General features: G+C 41.7%; 1 protein-coding gene across 2 annotated transcripts in view; it reads left to right on the top strand.

Annotated features, from left to right (window-relative positions):
* pcxb (pyruvate carboxylase b) overlaps positions 1-21,296 on the top strand; it is a 359,237-nt gene that overhangs the window by 76,339 nt on the left and 261,602 nt on the right. For both annotated transcript variants that reach the window (NM_131550.2, XM_087259874.1), the window contains 1 exon segment: positions 2,563-2,725. In NM_131550.2, coding sequence (NP_571625.2) covers positions 2,563-2,725 — 163 coding nt within the window.

Here is a 21,296-nt window from a genome sequence, read left to right as displayed (position 1 = left end):
AGTACCTAAAGGCATTTTCAGTAGATCCCCAAATTCATAAGTCACCATGGAATGTCACGGTAAGAAAAAAGGGGCAACACACTTTACAGAGGCAGAGTTGCATGTTTAAATGCTGTATATATGTGTATAGGTATTGCTAATTAGTATGAAAAAGCAATACAGCTGCATCAAGGAAGTAAATAAATGTAAGATAATAAATATATAGTAAAAGAAAAAAAATAATGAGAAAAAATGCTTTTTTTATAAATGCGTTTTTCTTTGTTAAATTACAAATGCCATACTCTCCCTTTTATTGTGATGAAAAATTAAACTTATCTTTAACATCATTTTTTAGTATGTTGTAAAACTATTCATGCATTTACTTTTCCTGACATTAATTTAAGGCCACAATAATAATGTATATTGACTTGTAATTGTAGCTTATAGAAGTTGTAATCCTTTTAGAGCTAAAATAACACTGTTTAAAGTCAAAAGTGAAGGGTACTGTCAGTGGCCATCTTTCGGATGAGATGGTAAAACAAGGTTCTGACTGTCTGTGGTCATTAAAAATTCCATGGCATAACTCGTAAAGAGGAGAGGTATCTCTCCACTTTACTAATGGGGTGTGGTGAGCGCACTAGCGCCAATGTCCTGTGGCTGCAAGGGGATGCTGCACACAGTTGGTGGTGTGCAGAGACCCATTCATGAATCTAAAGCGCTTTGGGTGTATGGCCAAACTTTATCAATGTACTATACAAATTACATTACATTACTATACATTATATTACAGAAACACAGAAACATTGTTTTCTAAAAAGGTAATATTTGATTACTGGAGCTATGTATTAAACACTCTAGAATGTTCTTTATGTCATGTAGATTATAGAAGGGAGGCTGGGCCTGACTAATTGCTTAGAGCAAACAAATAACTCTGAGGAGCTGCTCTGTACCATAATAAAGGCTAATCATTGGATGAATTATTTCACCTTAAACCACACAATATGTCTCAGATGTAAGTGAAGCTTTTTGTTTTGCATGTAGATGAAATTATTTGTGTGTCTGTGTGTGTGTGTGTGTGTGTGTGTGTGTGTGTGTGTGTGTGTGTGTGTGTGTGTGTGTGTGTGTGTGTGTGTATGTGTGCGCGCACTAGTGACAGCAGTTGCTTGCTGTATGCTTTCAGAAATAATAGTACAATGCTGTACTAAAGGTACAAACCCTTGTCACTGAGGCAGTACCTTTTTATAATACAGAATTGTACCTTAAGACAAATGAACAAATGTGTACCATTGCACTTTGTACCTTTAAATACATGATTTAGATTTAAGATTTAAAACCTGCAGATAGAATATTGTACCTTTATTAAAGGTACATATCTGATCATGAAGGAGCCACTAAAGTAACACGACACTTTGAACCTTAACAGTGTCAAATGTGTTCCTTTAAGAAGTATTTAAAGGCATTTTGCTTTATCCAAAATGCCTCAATTTATTTTCAATAAATATAAAATATCAAATACATTTTTAAACAATGTTTTTTAAACATTTTGTGTAAATGCACCTTTTTCATTTGCAGTAAAGAATAAAAAATACTTTAACGTAAATCAAAGATCTATTTTTTGCTAAACATTTTACACTTTTCACAAAAATATTACAGAAACACATTCTCCTATGTACAATATAACACTTTTTATTCTCTAATTTTCCATACAACATCATAGTGAAAAAAAAGGTATTTTCTGTACCATAAAAGGTACAACTTTAACAAAGGTACAAACCATTCCTTAAGGAGCATTATTTGTACCACCGTGTGCCTTTTTTCTGAGAGTGAATATAGCCTGTTGTGTTACATTTTAGACAGCATATGGTTTTTAGGCTTATTTTTGACATTTTCATGCCAAGTCATTAGAGAATGTCAAAGCTGCTTCTTAACCAGCAAATGCTTCATGTCTAACAAAGAAGGTAAAATGCTATTTTAGGTCCTTCCTTGTCAAACTCTTGCAAATAAAAGCTTAAGTAGTTTATCAATTTTGCTAAGCAGCTTAGCCATAAAATTAACATAGTTCCTGTCAGCTAAAATCGCAGATCTATTTAGTCCCTAAAATGATTTGCTAGAAATTTATGTATGAAATCCCAAACTAGTTTTAGGAACAAATTTGTTTTTGTGTTTAGCGCTGTCCATATAGCCATATCAGTTCATTTAATCTAATTCTCAGCATTTTACAACTCTAAAACATGTCTAAAAGACTTTAATTGGATGAATTAGGGAAGGATTGATTTGGATTATTAGAAACTGTGTCTCATTGACAATCAATATGTTTACATCATAATGGATTAAATAAATCAAAGCAGATAGCTTGATATTGGTGTGAGCACTAAGTGGGCAAACGTCTTTCATGGATAAATATTTCAAAGGAGGAAGATCAGCGAATTAATTATGCAGCTGTGATTGTCAAAGATAAAAGTGAGATTGGTGTTTCAAGTTTGTGTAATGAATTCTATTCCACTTCAGGGTTTATTCATCAGCTGGTGCTGATAATGTCTGTCTCTTTCTCCTTTTCTCTCTATCTGTCCTTCCTTCTGTTAGTGTGGATTTGGTTCACGCACAACTGCGTGTGTGTGAGGGCCGCAGTCTTCCTGAGCTGGGTCTCGAACAGGACAAGATCCAGATCAACGGCTGTGCCATACAGTGCCGGGTCACTACAGAAGATCCCTCCCGTGGTTTTCAGCCAGACACAGGTCGCATAGAGGTACGTCTGCCAAATGACAGTATCAACACATTTAATAATACAAGACATGATATATTATAATGTAACCGGTAACAAATGTGAAGCAACAAGACACTTTAAACTAATCTTTTTTTTTTTCGTTTAATATAAATTAAACATTATTGGCTACTTTTTTAAAAAAGTAAAGTAGCTGCTCATTATGTCCAGTACTGTTTTCTAAGTTCAGTAGCAAGCATGTCAACACATTAAATAATGCTGCATGTTTCACAACACTTCAGGGGACATTTAATAGTAGGTGGGTTCAATACATATTTCTACTTTCTCTGCAATTTTGCTAGTTTTATACCCACTTTTATTGTTTAAGAGCTGTTTCATAAGTGTTTTTTTGGGGGGTCATTTATGTCCAAAAACCAAATTCTTTATCTAAAGCTTCAATCTCATTTTACAATTTGACCATTAAAGTGGCTGCACTCATTATATGGATGTCTTTCTGCACTATGTATTCACATGCACTAAAACAGAGACAACGACTCCCACAACAATTTCCATGAGCTGCTATTTTGTTGAGTCGTCGAGCAGGAAGCATTGATTGATAGCAATTTTCAGAGAGGACTTTCATTCAGAGCCCTCCATACTGTTCAGTTTGTTGCACAATTCTGTTCCAGTGGCTACATTTTAATGTCATAAAGAAAACATCACAAAGCAGAAAAAGCTCCATTTATCTGTGCTTGGTGCTTCTGAGAAACTGACTGTAGCTCTCTTCTTGTGTTTGAATCTGCCTATCCAACTGTGGATGGTCTAAAGAACCTCTTAGCAGGTTGGAACAGAGTAGGCTTTACTCCATGCAAGTTTGAACCCTAAAAATGTGGTATAGATATTTGCATTACTTTTCATCATGTAGGACAGGATTGCAGTCTTTTGATTTATTCTTAAAGAGTTCCTATGTGAACCAACACACACACACACATGCATGCATAAATAATTTCCTAATTAATTAGAAGTCGTGAATAGGGTTAAGCTATGATTCTCTGTTACAGTTTTTCACAATCATTTTGCCTCAAATTTCAGAACTCTGATGTCAATTTTCAAAACTATTGACACAAAACTCACAACCATTGCCAAATTGTTTGTTTTTGCAAAACTCTTAACTCTTTTTTCAAATGCTTGGATACAATACACGCAAGTCAAAGATACTTTGTTTATTGAAATAAGATAACTTTTTCAATATAATACAATTAAACATCAAATTAATCCCATTTCAAAATGCAACTCAAACATTACATTTAAAATAAATAAGTATTCATTTACTCAACATGATGTTATTATCAACTGGAACAAGCACTCAAAATGATAAATAACTGTTGCATTAGTATTGATGCATAGAAACTGATGAAAAAGTGAAAGTTTGTGAAAGTTTCAGAATAGACCAAATGACATCAGTTACCACAAAAGATGACTCAACTGGACTACATTATCTATGATTTGCATCCTTATTCCATATTTATGGTTTCTTTGTTCCATGTACCACTTATACAGACAATGGGCCCCATCATACACCCAGCGCAATGTGGTGCAAGGCGCAGGGCAATAGTCTTTTGGTAGTTTCAGCTTGGCGCAAGAGTCGTTTTGAGGCGTTGCGCTACGCTGTTTAAATAGCAAATGCATTTGCGCTCAGATGTGCGCCGATAGGCGTTCTGGTCTAAAAAGGAAGGCGTTCTGAGGCACACTGCTGGCGCGTTGCTATTTTGAGAAACTAAAATAGATTTTTCATTAGACCAAAACAAACCCGGTCTAGAGTTACGCCTCGCTTACACACTGCTTAATACGCACAAGAGAGCAATAGGCAAATATCTTTACATATGAAAAAATTTAAATATTAAGGACATATATAGGATATAATAAGAATAGGTATAAGATATAAATATAAAGGATTAAAATATTACAAAACATATTATCGTCTAGCCTACATAAATATGAAAAAGCATTGCTTTTATGTCTTCTTCATCTCGGGAGGCTTTTTCAGTTCATTCATAACAATTTGCTTTTGTATAATGTTATTATTATTAGCAGTATTATTTATTATATCCATATTTATATTTGTTTTATTAAAAACAAGTTTAGATTTGCCCACCTGTCAGGTTTTAGACCATATGGGGCACAGCATGTGTTTTAGGATATAATTCAGTATTTTGAGCAAACTTCGTTATTGTTGTTCATTTATTCGTTTGCTGGAAATTAAAACTGAATTTAGAAATAGTTTTGAAACAAATATTTGCGTTTAACAAATGCAATTAATTATTTATAGGCTAATTGATGTCTGTGCTTAAAGGTTTCCCTATCCAAGAGCGAAAGTGAAAGTAGATCTTTTATCTCTCATTCTTATGCAGCAGATGCTCTGTTAACTGTTTGCTAGTAAAATGCTCTGATTTTCCACTTAGACTTACTTTGCGTTCTGTAAATAACGAATGCGCTTATGGCGCCACGCAGCTGGCTCTTAAAGGGAATGGGAGATGAGACTCTAATTGGTTTATACTCAAAACACACCTATAACTCATTAAGAAAAAAAAAAACTCAACCCTTTTAGACCATGCGCTATGGCGCAAAGGGGCCTTAACTTAGCAAAAAGGTGAGGCAGTGGCGCAGTAGGTAGTGCTGTCGCCTCACAGCAAGAAGGTCGCTGGTTCGAACCTCGGCTCAGTAGGCGTTTCTGTGTGGAGTTTGCATGTTCTCCCTGCCTTCGCGTGGGTTTCCCCCGGGTGCTCAGGTTTCCCCCACAGTCCAAAGACATGCGGTACAGGTGAATTGGGTAGGCTAAATTGTCCGTAGTGTATGAGTGTATGAGTGTGTGTGTGTGAATGTGTGTGTGGATGTTTCCTAGAGATGGGCTGCGGCTGGAAGGGCATCTGCTAAAAGCTTGCTGGATAAGTTGGCGGTTCATTCCGCTGTGGCGACCCCGGATTAATAAAGGGACTAAGCCGACAAGAAAATGAATGAATAAATTAGCAAAAAATGCGTTGTGACACGCCCTGAAAGCATTTGTGCCCTGCGTTTTGCGCTCTGCGCATGGACCGTCAAAATAGAGCCCAATGTTTTCAAATTTGACATTACTGTATTGTATGTAAAAAAAAACCCTGATCACAGCAGACCAATATCTGGCCTGGATTCACATTGACAGAAGGTTCTTTCCAAGATTTTTGAGAAATGAAAACACCACTCTGATGTAGAGGAGAACCTTTGACCAAATCCACAAGACCAGACTGATGGAAACGCAGATCCTAAAATAGAAATCTGATATATCAAAATAAATGCAAATTACATGTGACTTAATAGTTCTTATGAATTTTACATATATAAAACATGTCATTCATGTCGAAATATTTCATTCTTTTTTCAAGTATTAGAATTACAATTATGTACATACATGTTATGTAAATACATTATCTTATATGTTATATATTTCATCCCTACAAATATACTACCTATAATTTGTATAGATGTGCATTTGGCTGTATATGAACACACACACACACACACACACAAGAGTGTGTGTGTGTGTGTGTGTGTGTGTGTGTGTGTGTGTGTGTGTGTGTGTGTGTGTGTGAGTGTGTGTGAGTGTGTTGTTGGAAAAAAAATGTTGACAGTGTTTTTGCACTTTTTTGACATATATCAGCTTTCTATATGGAGATGTGCAGTGTGAAAAAAAATGACTAGTAAATGCCTGTGTTAAAAGCAATGACTGTAAAAAATATGGACGACGCGACAGCCCCTTTTCCCATTGAAAGCCTTGAGGGCAAAATGCCTGCTTGACGGGCACAAACTGTCGCAAAAGACTGCTGAAATTGGAGCCTTGACATGCGCAGAAGGACTGTCTGATGGAGCCAGAGGAGGAATCGCGAAAATGAGCGGAGTCGAGCTTCCAACCAAATGCTTTATGTAAAATCAACCACGCCCCCCGAACTTCTCAGCATGCGTTTGCTGTCATATCAACACAAATGGATGTAATAACGTTAACAAATATGAGGGTTTTTTATATTCAACCGCGCCAGCTCCGGGCCGCAGCGCATAACCTACTCGCGGCGTCGCGGGCTGATTCCGGCTTGCATGCGGCAGCGCCGGCTTGCCCGGCCGCCGCATCTGGCTCGATTGACTCGGGCTGGAATCGGGCAGTGAGTCCAGGCATCCGGAGTAGGTCCAGCAGAGGTAGTCAGTCTGAGCTCTGAGGGGTAAGTTTCCGGCAGGCGAGAATCTAGCCGAACTGGTCCGAGTGTATTTTGCCATCTGGGTGGCTAGGCGTGTATCAGCAAACTAATAAAGCCCGAAAAAAGCCCTGACCTTAGCGAATAAACAGTGTTCCACCAGATCATGTATGTCAGAAACTATAGTTTACTGCTGAACTCATTTTGTCATGGTAAAATAACAAAGAAATCGAATAATAACACTTCAGTCTCCTGCCGAAGCTCAGACGCCGCGCTTTGAGAAACTGTCAATCACAGCTGTCAATCACGATGACACGCCCAGCATTAAATTACTGCTAAAAACAAACTGTTTACAAAAATGAAGATCTGCACCTATTTCAGCACAATAACCAGTGCCTTAATCGACCAGAACCATCTTTCGGGACATTTTATTGCAAGTGTAATAATTTTTTTTTTATTTGGGCTCAAGTCTCCTTCATTAACACGGAAGAGGCAGGCTTTATGACTTGTACTGCAGCCAGCCCCCAGGGGGCGATCTAACAGCCGAGACCTTCACTCAAACGCAGGCTTGCGGCACACTTGGTTAAAAGTAGTGACTGTTTGATTTTTTTATTAATGTTTTGAAAATTGACATCAGGGTTCTGAAATGTGTGGCAAAGCAATTGAAAAAAAAAATTAAATGTCTAAATTTCTTTGAATATAGATCAGTTTTTCGTCACATTTTAAGTCATGCTTGAAATTTCCAACAACGTTCTGCAAACCTTGCTTTAGCATAAAGCCAGGTAAGTTGCCTTTATCCAGATATTTTATATTTAATTTTTAATTTCTGAATTGGATACTGTGAAAATACACCATGAAAAAACATTAATGTTGTGAAAGTTTAGACCAAAGTTTGTTTTGAAACACAGAAACACTCTCTTTCCCTTTCTCTTACTCACTTGTTTCTCATTACTTTTACATCTCCTCTGCCTGAGATTTTCCCTTTGTCTTTTGTTTCTGTCTTTAGCCTTGTGTAATAACAGATACTCGAGTCTCATGGGGTCCTTGAGTTCCCTGTCGCAACACAAAACTATGCCTTCTCCCCTTTTTGTTCTTTACTTTTAAGAAGCATGAATGACAAAAAAAAGTTTACTAACATCTTGCTTCAGTTTTAAACGTTTGATGCTATATGCAGGTAAGTTGCCCTGTTTTATAAACTGTGTTGAACATTCTGCAAATAATCTGTGACATCATTCTTCACACAATTGTAGTAGATCTCATCTGTGTTTTCATGATCTTACACTTATTTGCCATGTACAGCCAATCTTGTTTCTATGTGTCTAGCCAGCATTAATTGATGTGTACTAGTCTATAAAGGCAACACAGTGGATCAGTGATTACCAATGTTGCCTGACAGCAAGATGGCTGCTGATTCGAGTCCCGGCAGGGTTAGCTGGCATTTCTGTGTGGACTTTGCATGTTCCCCTTCGGGGGGAACTTCAGCACTATAAGTGGATTTGATTGTAAATCCACGCATTGGGAGGTTCGGTTCAGAAGCTACTCGTCTGAAAGAGTATTGAACGGGCCAATTAAGAATGAATTGGCAGCGCAAGCCTGCGCAGGTGAGCGGCATAAGCAATCAACTGAGTATATAAGCTCACCTGGCGCCAGCAGACGCTATCCTTTTCGCTTCAGAGACTTTCTGATCGAGTCGATGAGGGTTCCTCCTGCTGTGACCAGCGATTCTGAGCGAACGAGAGCATTCTCCCGGTCCAGAGTGTGTACACGCAGTGGCAGACGGTCGAGCTGGGTTTCTCCCTTGCCTGGCGTTCTTTGGGTCCGGTCCTCCAGAGCGGTGCGTATAAAGTTGCAAACTTCACAGAAAGAGCAACACAGTCGTGCAGCACGTCCTTATCAGGACGGCGCTCCGACTGTGCGTTTCTGGATGCGGTGGTTTCTGTCCTCGGATGATGGGCGCGGGCACTGTGTTACATGTCTGGGGGTCCAGCATGTTAATGCGCTGCTCGCGGGCAGTTCATGTCGTCATTGCGATGCCATGACTGTTGCGCAAGATCGCGGTTAGCCTTTGCAAAAGGGCGAACCACCCCAGTTGTCCCCTGCTCTGCAGCGGGCACTCGGGCAGATCTGAGGGTTTAGCGAGAGATAATCCGTCGCCCACGGGCCCGCGGACCTCCCGCTCCTCTAAGCGCTCCATCCAAGCTTCGGGCGGGGGAAGCGATCCGTCTAACAGATGGTGGCCCTTACGCCCGATGACACCGGAGACCAGATGTCCACCGCGGCATCGGAGGGTGGGCTTTCATTGTCCGATGATCCAGACCCGCTCGCCCCCTTCGGGCTGGTGAGCGCTGTCACTACGGATCCTGAAACGGACATGTTAGCCGTGCTTTCCCGGGCTGCTTCGGCCGTGGGTTGGAGATGGTTTATCCCCCAGCTCCGCGGCCGGACCGACTAGAGGGGCGTTCCCTTCTTCCCGGAGGTGCACAGTAGGCTCACGCGGTCTTGTAAAGCACTTTTTTCTGCTCGTGCTGCGTGTTCCTCCACCCTAACCACTCTTGACGGTGAAACAGCCAGGGGGTATGTGGCGATTCCTCAGGTTGAGTGCGCGATGGCGGTAAATCCGCGCGGCGCCTCTTCTTGGCGGGTTCGCCTCGTCTCCCATCCAAAGCCTGTAAGTTATCTACCTCCCTCGGAGCTAGAGCTTACATAGCTGCGGGCCAGGCTGCTTCCGCCTTGCATGCAATAGCCACCTACCAGCGCTACCAAGCGCAGGTGCTGGCCGAGCTGCACGAGGGTGGGTCCAACCCAGGCTTACGAGCTTCGCACCGCCGCCGACTTAGCTCTTCGGACTACTGAGTCCGCTGCGTGTGCGTTGGGGAGGACGATGTCCACATTAGTGGTCCAGGAGCGCCACCCCTGGCTGATATGCGCAAAGTCGACAAAGTCCGCTTTCTTGACTTCCCCATATCCCCAGCCAGGTTCGGCGACACTGTCTGTGAATTCACCCAGGAATTCAAGGCGGTGAGAGAGCAGTTGGTGGGTGATGTCTTATCGGCGGTCCGTAGCCCGCTCCGCCCGCCGTGCCATTCATACCTGCTCCTCGCCGAAGGCGCCCGCCTACGAGAGCTGCTCCGCCCCCGCACATGCCTCAGGCGAAGCGAGCGCGTCGGGCACCTCGGAAGCAGGCAGCCCCCCTGCCCAGAACGCCGCTAAGTCCGGCAACGGACCGCGAAGCGCCCCTGGGACAGGCCATCTGGAGAAGAGGGAACTTGCTCTTTCCCCGCTGGAGGGCGGGGCCCCATTTCCAACGGCACTTTTTACTGCCATGAAAACATTATGAAAGGGCACTTTTCACTTCCCCAGATGTGACAGCCCGAAATCTGCCAGTCTGGGACGCTATGCTTTCTAGCTTGCAGATTCGGTGCGTTTCGCCAGTGGCTCACGAGCGCTGGGAGGACGGTCTCCTTTCTCCCACCCCTCGAGCCTCCCCTCCGGAGCTCGGGTTTGGAGTGAGAGCAAATATCTCACCTCCAGCTTTTCTGTGGGACCCGCGAGCTTCCCGGATCAGCACACCCACTCCGCGCTGCCCCACTGCTGGTACGTCAGCGATTGTAGCGATGAGTCCATTAGCGAGAGCTCTGCCTGCCTGGTTAGCGCGGGCCAGCTCTTCGCGGTGGCTCATACGCACAATCAGACTCGGCTATGCGATTCAGTTCGCGAAACGGCCCCCCAAGTCACGGGTGTGTATTCACCAGGGTCAGCCCCCTGTCCGCCCCTGTCTTGCGAGAGGAGATTGCTGTCCTCCTGGCGAAGGATGCAATCGAGCCGCTCCCTCCAGCCGAGATGGAGAGCGGGTTTTACAGCCCACGCTTCATCGTGCCCAAAAAGAGCGGTGGGTCACGGCCAATCCTAGATCTGCGCGTTTTGAACCGCTGCCTGCACTAGCTGCCGTTCAGAATGCTCACGCAGAAGCGCATCCTCCGGTGCGTTCGTCCTCTGGGTTGGTCTGCAGCATTAGACCTGATGGACGCGTATTTCCATGTCTCCACTCTTCCTCGCCACCGACAGTTTCTGCGGTTTGCGTTTGAAGGTCGAGCTTGGCAATACAAAGCCCTCCCCTTCGGGCTCTCTCTGTCTCCGCGGGTCCTCACCAAGCCCGCGGAGGGTGCCTCAGCGCCCCTTCGGCTCGCGGGCATCTGCATACTCAATTTCTTTACGACTGGCTGAATTTGCCCTCTCTTTTGATTATGCACAGAGTTGATTATGCACAGAGACAAAGTGCTCTGGCACTTCCACCTGTGGGGGTTTCAGGTCAACCGAGCAAAGAGCAAACTCGCCCCCGTGCAGAGGATCTCTTCTCTCGGGCTGGAGCTGGACTCGGTCACCATGGCAGCGCGCCTCTCCGGAGAGCGCGCTCAGCTGATGCTGTACTGTCTGAGAGAGCTCGACAGTAAAATAGTGGTCCCACTGAAACTATTTCAGAGGCTCCTGGGGCATATGGCATCCGCAGCCGCTTCATGCCGCTCGGATTATTCTATATGAGACCACTTCAGCACTGGCTTCACGATCGAGTCCCCAGACGCGCATGGCACGCGCGCGCACACCGAGTCTCTGTTACTGCGCTGTGTCGCCGCGCCCTCAGCCCTTGGAGCGACCCCTCGTTCCTACAGGCCTGGGTGTCTCTAGAACAGGCGTCCAGTCTTGTTGTCGTTTCAGCAGACGCTTCCAACACGGGCTGGGGGGCTGTGCGTTGCGGGCATGCGGCTGCGGACCTGTGGAAAGGTAACCAGTTGCATTGGCATATCGCCTGGAGCTGTTAGCAGTGTTCCTCGCTCTCCACCGTTTTTTTCCGGTGTTGGAGCGGCAACACGTGCTGGTCAGGACGGACAGTACGGCGGCGGTGGCGTATATCAGCCGTATAGGGGGTATGCGCTCTCGCCGCATGTCTCAGCTCGCCCGCCGTCTGCTCCTCTGGAGTCATCCGCGGCTGAAATCGCTGCACGCCATTCATATTCAGGCAAGCTCAACCGTGCAGCCGATGCGCTCTCACGGCAGCCTTGCGTCCTGGAGAATGGAGACTCCACCCCGAGTCTGTTCAGCTGATATGGGCGCGATTCGGGGAAGCCCAGATCGATCTGTTGCTTCCCCCGAGATCGCTCATTGCCAGTTGTTCTTTCCCTGACCGAGTGCTCTCGGCACGGATGCACTGGCTTACAGCTGGCCTCGGGGCACGCGCAATACGCGTTTCCCCCAGTGAGCCTGCTCGCGCAGTTACTGTGCATGGTCAGGGAGGACGAGGAACAGGTTGCTGGCTGCGCCCCTCTGGCTCAACCGGACCTGGATGTCAGAGCTCTCCCTCGCGATAGCCCTCCCCTGGCAGTCCCTTCGAGAGAGCACCTACTCTCTCAGGGACAGGGCACCACCTGGCACCCTCGCCGATCTTTGGAGATTTTTAGACGCGAGGAAGACTTAGGTAACCTCCGATTGCGGTGGCTAATACCGTCACTCGGGCTAGAGCCCCCTCCCCGAGCGCGCCTATGCCCTGACGTGAAGTCTATTCACTGAATGGTGTGTCTCTCGCTGAGAAGACCCCCGTAATTTGCCAGATCAGCGTTGTGCTTTCTTTACGCCGAGAGAAGTTGGAGAGCAGGCTGTCGCCCTCCACACTCAAGGTTACGTGGCTGCCATCTCCGCTCTCATAACGCGGTGGCTGGCAGCACCGTGGGAACGCATAACCTCATCATCCGGTTCCTCAGGGGCGTTAAGCGAATTAATCCACCCCGCCCCCTCTCATGCCCTCTTAGGATCTCGCCCTCGCCGCGTCAGATCCCTTCGATCCTCGACTCAGTATCTTTCTGTCCCTGAAGACAGCTCTGCTGGTCGCGTTGATATCGATTAGAGGGTCGGGGACCCGGAGGCATTTTTCGGTCAGTGACTCGTGCCTGTAATTGGGCTGGCTTCTCTCACGTCCTGAGACCCCGCCCGCGATATGTGCCCAAGGTTCCTACCACCCGTTTTAATACGAGGTAGTGAGCCTGCAAGCGCTGCCCTCGGAGGAGGCAGACCCAGCCCTTATTTATTGTCCAGTTCGCGTTTTGCGTATTATCCGGACCGCACTCAGAGTTTAGATCATCTGAGCAGCTCTTCGTCTGTTATAGCGGTCGGCAGCAGGGAAGTGCCGTACCGAAATAAGTTCCCACTAGATTGTGGATGCCTTCTTTCACTATCAGAGCCGAGATGAGCCGCGTCCCCCGAGAGCGCGTGCGCACTCCACTCGGAGCTTCGCATCCTCTCGAGCGCGCGCACGCGGCGCCCCTCTAACAGACATCTGTAGAGCTGCGGGCTGGGTGACACCCAACACATTTGCAAGGTTTTACAATCTGCGAGTGGAGCCGGTTTCCTCAAGGGTATTAGGTAACCCTTGGTGATTGAGGAAACAATTCGGTAGGGTGTTGAAACACGCTTGCTGCGCCATTTTCCCTAACACGGAGATACGTGCGCCTTTTTATCTGTCAGTAAAGTTCCCCGTCAGGTGAGCCCTGCAGATTCCTCCGTGGCCCCCAGCACTGACTCAGCGGAGGAGTCACTTGCTGGCCCACTACGTTGTAGGTCTGCCCGCTGGTCAGCCCGCGTTTTGGGTAAAGGTGCCTGCTATGTGTGGTCCCCACTAGGCGATCCCATATGCTTATTCAGCCACGGTTAAGTCCCCCCCCCTGGGCGGACCCGTGTCTTCCCTCCCCGCTAACCACTCTTTTGCTATGCGTACTCCCCCTTTTTAGGGCTAGTCCATATGTAAATTCTGCCATCTATCCCCCCTTGGGTAACGGATGGCCTCCGCAGCGTCCTCCCTATCGGGATTGCACGCTTCCCAACGTACTGTCGTATTTTCCTAGAATTATCTAGATGCTCACGACTTCCCAAAAAATATATATAAATCCGTAAAACTTCTGTTGAAGTAGGATAAATTAGGGCCAGGGACACGTTGGAGGACCGCGCCCCCCATGATGTGGGTGCGTCACGCTTGCTTGACTATCTCCTCACCGGGGGTGTTGGTAAGGTGCAGTCATTATGGCGCTTTCAATGGGCTCCCAATGCGTGGATTTTACAATCAAATCCACTTATAGTGCTGAAGTTCCCCCCGAAGGGGAACGTTCGAGGTTACTAAAGTAACCCTTCGTTCCCCGAGGAGGGGAACGGAAGCACTATACTCCGTCGCCATAATGACTGTCCCTTAGCTGTTGAAAGTCTCTTCAGCTTAAAAAGGATAGCGTCTGCTGGCGCCAGGTGAGCTTATATACTCAGTTGATTGCTTATGCCGCTCACCTGCGCAGGCTTGCGCTGCCAATTCATTCTTAATTGGCCCGTTCAATACTCTTTCAGACGAGTAGCTTCTGAACCGAACCTCCCAATGCGTGGATTTTACAATCAAATCCACTTATAGTGCTTCCGTTCCCCTCCTCGGGGAACGAAGGGTTACTTTAGTAACCTCGAACGTTCTCCTTCCTAATTTATTCTCAAAGTTGGGTTTTGAGCTGGGTCTGTTCTACGCAAGCAATGATAACTTTCACCTTGCTATTTTAGCGTGGATGTATACCTGTCCGAGTGCGTAGGTGGGGATGAGTCTTCAAACCTGTGTGCAATACTACTATTTAATTACCACATCGAATGTGACCTGCTAACATGGATGCAGTTTACTCAGTGAATCTAAATTAATGTTAGCTCCACATCTAACTATGAGGCACCTGTAGAGTTTATGCGTTCAAGTAAAACATATACAAATATAATGGACATTTTTTTTTTAAAGGATAAAATTTTATGGACAGGGTTAGAAGATAGTATGTACAGTTTGTACAGTATAATCATTTTTATACTTATAGTGAGTCTAGTGTGTGCATGGTCTTTTACTGACAGCCGCATGTGTGGATCTTGTCAAAGAATATAGTGAAAAGTCCAACATGACTGTAATAGTTTGATTGCGGTGTTTACTTCAATAATGTCCGTAGTAAATGTATACTTCACAATTCCATTTCTGTTCAGTTCAGTTATGAATTCAGTTGGATTAAAGTAATCAAGAATGGCTGTTTCAAGCTTATGTAGGTCGACAGTTCAAAATTCATGTTTATCTGAATAAACAGTTAGTAAACACCAATACATCTTATTGAACATAGTTTATGTTCATCACCAATTATCATAGTAGAACACTTTCTCAAGCAGTTTGTAATGCATTTTGTGAACAAGTCCCTGGTCTAATGCGTCACTCAGCTTGAGAAACCTGTTCTTATTATTTGGGTAGCACACATATTCTGAATGCCTTCTGCAGAATTCAAATGAGCCATTTTAACTTAGATAAATTTCAAGATTACAGTGAGATTAATATAGATAAAAAAAATAATAAAAATATCCTATGCCCACCTATTATATATATATATATATATATATATATATATATATATATATATATATATATATATATATATTAGCGCTGTCAAAATTAACGCGTTAACGCATGCGATTAATTTTAAATAATTAACGCGTAAAAAAAAATTTACGCAATTATCGCAGTTGCAGGTTTTTTTTACTTCCTGTTGTAGTGGACGTGTGTTCAACATGCAATAAATGTAGGTAAGACCAAGGAAGCACTTTTTTAAGGCAAGTTTCAGTATAAAACCATTAGTTGCATCACAGGTTATCCAAAGTTTCATGCAATTTCGGGTATTTTTTAACTTTTAACTTTCGACTTTTGTTGTAAGTTGATACCGCATGGCGAACAGAAAGAAAATTCTCCGCACTTCGTGACTCGGTGTTCCTTTAAGGTTAGGTTCCTTTTAAGGTTACACGGTAGAATTTTAATAAGAGTATTATCTTAATCATATTAAAATCGGAGTATTGGTGTCTTATGTAAATGTAACGCACTCAGAACGTCTGGTGAAGTCGTGAGCTGTCAAAGACAGGGCATTACTCTGCCTTTCAGCATGAGCCCTCCAAGTTTAGCGTGTTTCATCATTAAACGCAACGAAAGCGTATACTTTGCGTTGTTGTGTCAGAATCCTTGTGAAATACAGTAATACTTTAGGACGCTTAGTTTAAGCAAATTTGATGAACGTGATCATGCTTGTTGAATCTAAGGGGAGTCGCTCCAGTATGGAAGGCCGTTGGGGCCAAAACGTCTGCAGCGCGTTGGGTGTGTCTGTGTGTGTCTGTGTCAGGCCCGTTAAGGGGTGTCAGTGGTGGAGTGAGTGACGTATCTGAGTAAGGGCGAGAGGGGTGTGCAATGTATTTAATGACCGGTTTGCAAGAAATTATCATTCATTTGCGGGCATTTGGGAGTCTCTGTGCACTTGCGGGATACTCCTAGTCTTAGCAACTGGATGAATGTAAAGGAGGATTAAGCAAAATTGTTTCTACTCTATAACTAATGTTCTCAACTCACAGCAATAAAACTTTACAATGAGTGCAACAGTTTGTATTCTATAGTTTATTATTATAATTTTTTATTTTCCATATCTGCAATTTCTGTATTTTGGCATTTTTTTGCAGTCCCCTTAGAATACAACATGGAAATCAATGTTTTCTTTATTGGCATTGATTGTTTTGCAATTTAAATGTCATTAACATGCCTGTGTTTTAATTTCTGTACTAAATATGGCTGTCAAGCCAGGATATTGATGGTTTATTGTGGGTATGTTGTTTACATGAAGAAATCTGTTAAAAGTTAAACAAAAATTCTATTAAACAATTATACTTTGAATTTAAATATTTTTTTTTTTGTCTTGCGTTTACATTAATTTTACATTTAAATAGCCAAAATTACAAGTTTCAGTATTTTAAATGCGATTAATCGCGATTAATCATGATTCATTTTTTTTAAAAAGGTGCGATTAATTAGTTAATTTTTTTAATAGATTTACAGCACTTATATATATATATATATATATATATATATATATATATATATATATATATATATATATATATATATATATATATATATATATATATAGCCATTATCGGGTGGTCATTATCGGAGTTAACGTGCTGCGTTAACACAAGACTTTTTTCACAATTCCCACATTAAATGTGACGTGCTAACATGGATGCAGTTCAGTTCATCTTCATCTTATTACCATACATTTTTCTCTAAAGGCCAATACAAGCTTGGACATTCGGCCTGACTTCTTAAGGGAGGAAAAAACAGACTTAAAACTAGACAGAGATAAGTATGAAATGACTTCCATGTATTTCCCAGTTTCTCTAATCGCTTATGTATGGATTGCTTATTATTTACCTTTTATTCTTTTGAGCATGCAAAACAGCAGACATGATCAGAGAATGGGCTCCTCAGCACACAGAGATGTAGTTCAGCCGTAAAATGTGTGTACCTAAAAAAATACACTGTTAAAAATGCATGGCCAAACATAATAAATCCTGGGTTGGATGAATAAGTCATGGCTTGAGTGCTCCAGAGAGGTGGAAGAGATGCACAGAGGGAGAAAAGAGAGAGAAAGCTCAGCGAGAAAGGGCTTAAAACGTCTGGCCCAGCAAGAGATCATAGCATTTTAGTTGAGTGAGGGAGAGGAAGAGAGATAAAGAGATGAAGAAAATGAAAGAATGACTCCCTGAGCACAGCAATGCGCAGTCCTTCTGAGAAACCGTGGGATAGAAAAAAGAGATGAGGACAGTTGAATTAAAATGGCTTTAGCATTAAAATTCTCTTAGCCTTCACCTTTTGAAAAATGTCTTCTCACGACATAGATGGAAAGTAACAAAGTACAAATACTTCATTACTGTACTTAAGTAGGTTTTTCTGGTATCAGTACTTTACTTCACTACTTATTTTTTGAACGGCCTTTTCAAGAATATCCTGCACCAAACGTGGGCTAGTTTATGAAGATTACTATGTGAAAGGCAAGGATGATTATGCTGATGAATTTAACATGACCTTTGCTGCCCTCACGCTAATAAGACACCTTTTACACCTTTTAAACATGTTGTTTAAATGCTTAAGCCTTTTGTCCACTTCCGATCATACTGCACAGGCATTTTCTCTGGTCTTTCATTTTAATATCACGAAATAAAGTGCTTTTTTGTAAAGATTTGTAGATTTAGTACTTAAAAAATCAAATACTTTATTATAATATACACACACACACACACACACACACACACACACACACATATATATATATATATATATATATATATATATATATATATATATATATATATATATATATATATATATATATATATACATATATATGCAAACTTCCTGATAAGGAGTTAGGAGTTCAAACTTCCTAATAAAAAATATGTACTGTTTTTCAGTTTTTATTTATTTTCAATTGACTTCATGATTTTGCATATACCTGTAGGCCTATACTGTTGTCTTCACTTACAGTTTTTCTCTATTGCTTGGAAGCAGCTGTCAACCGAAACTCCACATTTTCAAAACATGACACATTTTGCTTGCAAAAGGCACATATCATGTCAAAACATTTAAAATATGAAACAAAAGCTAGTTTTACCTTCAAACAACACAACTTGCAACAAAGTATTGACCTTATTCTTCGTAGACGAGCGGGCGCTGCCATTTGAATCTTTTTGGCACGAGACTTCCGGTCTCAATCACTTCCATTCATTTTTAGACATTAAAAACTGCTCGTTTCGCTGTTTGATGTTGCAAACTGATATTTCATTGTTGTATTATTCTACTTGGTCTGTATAGTCATGCATGTTTGTAGAGCAAGTAGTTTGACCATTTTTTGCCGTTTATTATTCCTTGTCATTTCTCCCATAGGCGACTGAAACGGAAGTTCTAAGACAATCGCAAAAAACAGGCGCACATCCGCATTTTAGAATAAGGTCAATAAGAGCTCTTTTAATTAATCATTACACAATGGACAACAAAATGCAAAATACAGAACTTAGTGCACCACCATTGCTTATCATTGTAGCCTATTGCCAATGCCATTTGTTGTCTTTCTATTTTGGCTCTCAAATTTGCCTTTTTGCAAAGAATTGGATCAGAATAAGAAATGCTTTGATTAAATTTATATTGAATTCATGACAATTTTCAAACTGTGGATGAACACTGAATTACTGTGAAAACAGACAAAAGTAATAAAATACTGTTAAAAAAAAAAAAAAAAAAACATTTAAACCAATATAAGGTCAATTCTATTGGGAGTATAGGACATAGCCACTATTGACCTCCTCCATCCATGCTGGCACAGAACAATAATTTCATTGTTTTTATAAGGTTTGCAGACTGATTGCTAATCGAATATTTGCGTGAAGGAGTGTCAATCCGGTGCTTCAGTGAATTCATACTGATCTTGGTAGTGTCTAATGGTTAGGAATAATTGGTTTCTATTTGGTTACCACAGCTAAAACAATAGAGTTTGGAATGCTTGAATGAAATCCGTGTTAACTGTTTTAAAAAATGGTGAGAAAAATGTATCAACCCAATGAGAAAAGGTTTACACATCTGCAAGACCTGTCTTCTGCTCTGCTGGGCTAGTAAAAATGAAAATAAAGTGGAAGTTTATTTAACCAGGTCAAAGCAAACAAGAAAAACTGTAATAATTTTAACAAATATTTTACAACAACAAAAGTAACTAAACTGGGCAATTTATGAATATAAATATGATGCAAAAGATCATGAATTTATCACATGAAAAAGATCATGCATGTGTTGTAGTAGTCATGCATGTATATGTTGCTTTTAGCTTAGAATAAATATATTACAGTTCTTTTTTTTTTCAGTCACTTTGACACATGTCTAAGATCAGAATTAAAACCAACAAAAGCCAGTCTCCTGCTCAGAATCCTTAGTTCATCTCTCAAAACTAAGTTTCTGTTTCAATGAACATGACAGTGGTATCAGAATGACATGACTCAAATTACTTAGTAGTCATGTTGTCAATAACAGTGTACTCTGGAGGGCTGTTCTGATCTAAACTATGGCAATATTTTGTTGGCCTGTACTGTAATTAGTAATTAGTTGCCAGATCATGTCATTGTAATGCAGAAAGGAAAGGACAGCACTGCACAGCACAAATAGCAAACTAAATAAAATTGTGAACATAGGGCAGCCTCCTTTTAGACCTTTATAAGAAAAAGTTGTAGACAGATTTAGAAAAAAGTCTAGAGGAAATGTATAAAAAAGTCATCATGACAAACTATTATAACAACTTGTCCAGCCATTTTTTGTGTAAAGACTTATTAAATGTTGTGGGGAGTGAGACTTTTCAACAGACCAAATTAATACATTTTGATCAACATGACATAAGCGATTGATAATGTAGGAAACAGCAGAGAACTGCACATAATCATTTGCATGGATGTACAAAAGCATTTGCAACTTGTTCATTATGAGAAACTGCTGTGCACAAGTGACACAATGATGATCTGAAAATTGAACAGGGAGTTTTGAGAATTTCAATTCTGATCTGAGAAATGCATCAGAGTGACTGAGAAAAACTGTAACAGAATTAATGTTTATTCATTAAATAAAATAGCCACAATACCCTGGAACAAATACTGAAATAACAGGTTATTTATGAGAGCTACTTTTTAAAGAGAATAAAGCTGGTTTAGCCTAATGCAAAATCAAAAATTATAAGCATTATATATATATAAAGGACAGAATTCAGTGTAAATTGTAATTATTCATAAGATATACAGACCTTATGAGCAATGTTGGTTCCATATTGCAAGGTGTGATGTTGCATGGCTACTTTCGTAAAATTGGCAACAAACATTTTACATAAAAATTGTAAATGTAAGTTAATTTATATTATTGTATCAATAGAATGTGAGGTCTAGTTACCTACCTAGCTCACTCACTATCCTTAAACTTAGTTCCTGATTTATACGGGGTTGCCACAGTAAAATGAACCACCAATTATTCCAGCATATGTTTTACAAAGTGGATACCCTTTTAGCTGTAACCCAGGGGAAACACCCATACACACTCACACACACACACACACACACACACACACACACACACACACACACATATATATACTTCTGCCAATAAAGAAAAGAGTGTGGTTAAAACGGGAACTTTTTACCTTTTTACTTTTGTACATTTTTTGAGGCTGTACTTCTTTACTTTTACTTAAGTACAAGTGTAGTCGGTGCTTCTACTTTTACCAGAGTCATTTTAAAGATGTGTATCTGTACTTAGACTCACACTCTGACTCACACTGACTTAGCTGGATTTCTTATTGAGAAACTTGTTTCCTTAAACTATATAAGAAATGACATTTCTGAAAACCTGTGTTATCAAGGTCACCAGATGTAGTCTTCTGAAAAGCCAGTATGGCATTTTATTGAAGCTATTAAATTGCAGGTAGATTGACTTTTCATTTTATTGTTTCTGCTCAAACATC

Source organism: Danio rerio, chromosome 7, assembly GCF_052040795.2.
Source record: "Danio rerio strain M-AB ecotype USA chromosome 7, GRCz13ab, whole genome shotgun sequence".
NCBI lineage: Eukaryota > Metazoa > Chordata > Actinopteri > Cypriniformes > Danionidae > Danio > Danio rerio.
Note: the sequence above shows the minus strand (reverse complement) of the source record. Positions and strands in the feature narration are given on the sequence as shown.